Source organism: Lipotes vexillifer, unplaced genomic scaffold (assembly GCF_000442215.2).
Source record: "Lipotes vexillifer unplaced genomic scaffold, Lipotes_vexillifer_v1.1 scaffold533, whole genome shotgun sequence".
Classification (NCBI taxonomy): domain Eukaryota; kingdom Metazoa; phylum Chordata; class Mammalia; order Artiodactyla; family Lipotidae; genus Lipotes; species Lipotes vexillifer.
The window spans coordinates 1265427-1270244 of NW_006773553.1; the positions used below are offsets into that span (position 1 = coordinate 1265427).

Genomic DNA, 4818 nt, shown 5'->3' on the forward strand with positions numbered 1-4818 from the left:
GGGGGGGCGGCACTGCGGCGCCCGCGTGACCTGCCCGCCCCTCCCCCGCCCCAGGCCTCCTCAGCGCCTCGCCCTTGTTCGGCTCCTCCTTCTTCGTCGTCCAGAGCTGCAGCAACGGCGCGGTGCCCGCCCCCTGCATCCTTGCGGTCAACCAGAATGGCCTTAACTTCCTTAGCACCGAGACCCACGTGAGTGGCCTCAGCCCCGCCCCGCCCCGCCCCCCAGGGGATGGGAAGGCCAGCTCCGCTGCTCACAGCTGCGTGACCTTGGGCGAGGCTCCTTGCCTGTCCGAGCCTCACTGCCTCACCTGGGATGCGGGGCTGTTGTCAAGGTGAAAGGAGGTGAAACACAGGCCAACGCTCAAAGCCTGTGTTGGTCGGCTGGGGCTGACGGGGCGGGGCTGGCGGGGCTTCAGCAACAGCAACTGTTTTCCTGGCGGTTCTGGACGGTGGACATCTAAGGTCAAGGTGCCCGCAGGGTTGGTTTCCTCTTAGGCCTCTCTCCTTGCTTGTAGATGGCCGTCCTGCCCGTTTCCTCACATGGCCCTTTCTCTGTGCACATCCCTGGGGTCTGTGTGTCCCAATTTCCTCTTCGCATAAGGACAGTGGTCCCGTGGGATGGGAGCCCACCCTAACCTTCCCTCTTCAAAGGTCTGTCTCCAGATTCTGGGGTGCTGGGTCAGGGCTTCAGCATATGGATTTGAGGGACACAATTCAGTCCAGGACAAAAAGGATCTGCTACCCCTATTCTTAGTTCTTCCCCCGGGAGTGGGCCCTGAGATGAGGGCTCCAGGGCAAGTAGCTTACGTGGAAACACTGGAGCGAGGAAGTGAGACCAGGAGGAGGGTCTGAGACCAGGAGGAGGGTCGTACCCTGGGGGTTACACCTGGGGAGGGGCGTGTTAGCAAGCAGGTTCCTGCTGTGGGGACTGGCGCTCGGTCCAGCGGGGGAACACGGCCCTCAGAGGATGCCCCCCATCATGCGGGTCGGGGAGCTGGGTTGTCTGTCTGCTGTGGCCTGTTGTGCATGATGGGGGGCTGACTCTCATCACTCTGGCTTCCCCTGTGTGGGGAAGCTCTGCTTTTGCTCCTGGGGCCGGCAAGAAAGCTCCAGACCAAGAGGGGCGGGTGTGAAGGAGCAGCCTTGATGTGAAGGCATTCCCTGCATCCCTAGATCGCAAGCATTTAGAGCAGTGCCTGGCACGCCGCACATGCGTGCATCAGTATTTGTTGAAATAATTTCACAGGTGAGAAACTGAGGTCCAGAGAGGTAAAGTAGCTTGCTCCGGGTCACACAGCAAGTCACTGGGGAACTTGTACTCGAACCGAGCTGAGCTGTCACGCCACCTGCGGATCTGACCTCCAGGGCTGGGGTAAGGCTGGGTGAGACTGTCGCACCCCCAAGCCTGTCTGCCCCCATTTCCTCCAGGAGCTGATGGTGAAGTTCTCCCTGAAGGAGATCCAGTCGACGAGGACCCAGCGGCCCACGGCCAGCTCCAGCTACCCGTACGTGGAGATCGCACTGGGCGATGTGGCGGCCCAGCGCACCATGCAGCTGCAGCTGGATCAGGTGGGCCCCGCCTGGCAGCCCGGCTTGTCACCTGGCCCCCCACTCCCTCATTCCGCTCGCCAGGCTTTTCTCTGGGACTGGCTCCAAGATGGGTCAGGTCCTAGCCGTGTCCCAGGGAACATCCAGCCCAGTGCAGGGGACAGAGCTAACCCAACACCTCACAGAACTGTGGGTCATGAGGGTGGTCGACCAGAGACGCATCTTGATGGTGGGATCATGGGAAAGGGCGGGCCCAGGTTGTTTTTAGAATAGTGAGGAGTTTGATGGGGAACTGGGGAGACATAGCCAGGGAAGGGCAGGTCTTAAGGGTCCTTGAATATAAATTAAGAATCTGGGGCTTCCTTCTGAGGGCACTTGGGAGCCATAGAAGGTTGGTGGGAGGGCAGGACCCAGGCAGTTTGAGGACGTTCACCTGGGCTGAGGCTCAGAGGATGGATTGTTGAGGTTGAGGGGTGGAGAGTGGGGCTCCCATGTGACAGGGAGGCCAAGGCCCAGCTGCCCAGGACCTTCCCCTATTTGCAGCAACTGTGGCGGCTCCTTGAAAGCTGTGGCTGACCTCTAGGTCAGTCAAGTCCAAGTCTCGCGGTGCCCGGGGATGGGGCAGGACCAGAGTTCTCAGCCCACTGGAGAGAGGGGACTGAGGTCCAGAGAAGGGGTAGAATCGGGGCCGGGCCCACACGTCTGGGCCCACTGCACCTACTCAGGTTGTGGGCCCAGGACCACTTCTCACGGCACGGCCTGCCTTGGTGGGGCTGCTATCCCAGGGCACGAGACAGGGGCTCCCACTGCCCCAGCCCTGCCTCTAAAGGAGGAGCCCCCCACCCCAGGCTCCTGGGGAGCCTGCGACTGGGGATCAGTGTGCTTCCCGGCACCCCTCTGACCCTGAGGCTTCCAAAGCCAGCTCTGCTGAGACAGACCCTTATTTCTCTCTCCTGCCCTGACCCCCTCAGCATTGCCCTTGGAGACCAACAGGCCTCTGCCCTCACCTCTCACCCTTGCAGGCCCTTGGGCCGCCAACCCAGCAGCCCTTCCCGCCCCCGTCCCCGCCCCCTCCTCTGATTACCTCCGTGGCCTCCGCTGTCATCCCTCCCCTCTGCTTACCTGCCCCCCTCCCCGCCCCAGACCCCCTGTACTCGCTGTCCCCTCTACCTAGGACTCGCTTGCCTGCGTCACGGGGCTCCCTCCCTCCCTTTGTTCCGGTTTCAGCACAAACATCCCCTCCTTCTAGAAGCCTACCCTGACCCTCCTCCCCGATAGTTCACTCTCTCTGCCTCAGTAGCCCTCATGTGGCTTGGAAATCACTTAGTTATTTGTTCTGAGATTGTCTGTCTCCCCACTAGAATGTCAGCCCCGAGAGGGCGGGGCAGGGCAGGGCTGTGTCCAGCTTGTCCCCACGGTGTCCCTAGCACAGCCCGGCTGTAGCGGGTGTTCAGGAATTGAGTGGGTGGAGGAGGAGGCCTCTCCGGCTTCTCCGCTTGCTCCCGGCGCCCTCCCCACCTGTGACCTCTTTGTGTTACCACCTCTGCCCTGCCTCTGTCATGCATGTGTAGCGGACACATTTATTAATTAATCCTTCATTCTTTCAATGTATAACCAGTGAGCATGTCTACGCAGCAGGTTCTGCACTTAGCTGCAGAGATACTGAGCAGACCCTCCAGCCCTGGCCCCCACAGAGCCCCAGGTCTCAGGGGTGTGACAGACATCAAAGCCTCTCTAATAAACCATGATCAGTGCGGGGAGGGTGTACCCGTGCTATCCAGGAGGTAATCAGTGAGGGCTTCCAGGAGCAGGTGATGTCTGAGTGCAGTAGTGATCCCGCCTACCTCTGACAGGCTGTGTGAGGGCATCTGGAAGCAACCCGGCCTTCTTATGGAGCCCCAGTTTCCACACCTGCCAAGTGGGGCAGCATTCCCAGTGAGGCCTGGAGTGCTGCAGCATGTGGGTGGGAGGATGGCGGGTGGGGAGGAGCCCGCTCTGATCTCATTAGCCGAGGGGGCCCCCAGGGTGTGGCCTTGGGTTCAAGTCCCACCATCCCCAGTTGTGAGGTCTGGGGCAACTGGCTTCAGGGTTCTGCCCTCAGTTTCCTCACCTGTGAAATGGGCTCTAAGAATGTCTGACTCACAGGGACACTGCAGGGACTGGGAGGGGTGGGACATGGGGGGCTCTTGGGACAGTGCCCGGCCCTCAGTCGGCCACCCAATAAGTGCTGTCCTCCTTGTTTTTACCCTCCCTCTGAGCAGCTTCCCAGCCCCCAGGAAGCGCCTGGGGAGATTCCGGCACTGGCTGTGGTCTGAGAGACCAATTTTCCACAGTCCCCGCTGCCCGTCTCGCCCCCAGCAGGTGGGAGCCCTGAGGCTGGGTCACAGCTCATTCTAGGCTGTGGGCGCCAGGTGGTAACCACGGCAGCAGCACGTGGTTAGAAACCATTTATCGACGGGGCTATAATAGGTTTCAAATCTAGAGGATTCACATGTAGTAAAATCTCATAGCATCCTCCCCACGGGCTCCGAGAGGCAGGCCCTGGTAAACCGAGCCCCCAGCGGTGAGACCACTGAGGCTCAGAGAGGCGCAGTAACTGGCTCCCGGTCACACAGGCCACGTGCAGCGCGGCTGGCAGGCGTGCTGCTCTCCCTCCTCCCCGCGCGCCCCTCCCGCCTGCAGCCTGGCGCTCCGCCTCCCGTAGCCGCTCAAGCGCCACCGGGGCCCTGCGGAGGTGGGGGTGAGGGTGGGGCCCGCTAGTCCCGCCGGAGGCTGGCCTCCATCTCTCTCCCCTCTCCCGACCACGTCTCACCCCAGGTGAGAGCTGGGAAGCGTTGGACCTCTCACCGTCTCTCCTGCAGGGCCTGGAGCTGTGCCGCGTGGTGGCCGTGCACGTGGAGAACCTGCTCAGTGCCCGTGAGAAGCGGCTGACGCTGCCCCCCAGCGAGATCACACTGCTCTGACCCAGCCCCCAGCCCCCAGCCCCCAGCTGCCCTGTGCCAGGAGGCTTGCTGTGTGGTCCCAGGGGAGTTACTGGGCCAGAACCTTAGGGGAGACCAAGAGGCAGTAGGTGGCGTGGCGCAAGCCCCCAGGAACCTGAGAAGACTGATCCAGAGTTGGGATGGAGTTGCAGTGTGCAAACTTGGGTCAGATGGCAGGAGGGACTTCCAAAGGCTGACCAGTGGGGCCTCCTGCCACCTACCACTGTGGCCCTGCCCCGACTCCCCCTGCGGCAGGGAAGCCCCACACCAGTAGCCTAGACAAACTGAAC

The 4818-nt window shown here is 61.9% G+C and overlaps 1 protein-coding gene across 1 annotated transcript in view; it reads left to right on the forward strand.

The window, feature by feature from the left end:
• Positions 1 to 4510, forward strand: part of MYO15A (myosin XVA) — a 50544-nt gene extending 46034 nt beyond the window's left edge. Inside the window, exons 65-67 of the mRNA XM_007448418.1 lie at positions 55 to 188; positions 1428 to 1568; positions 4409 to 4510. Coding sequence (XP_007448480.1) covers positions 55 to 188; positions 1428 to 1568; positions 4409 to 4510 — 377 coding nt within the window. The remainder of the gene's footprint in view (positions 1 to 54; positions 189 to 1427; positions 1569 to 4408) is intronic.
• Positions 4511 to 4818: the final 308 nt, after the last annotated feature.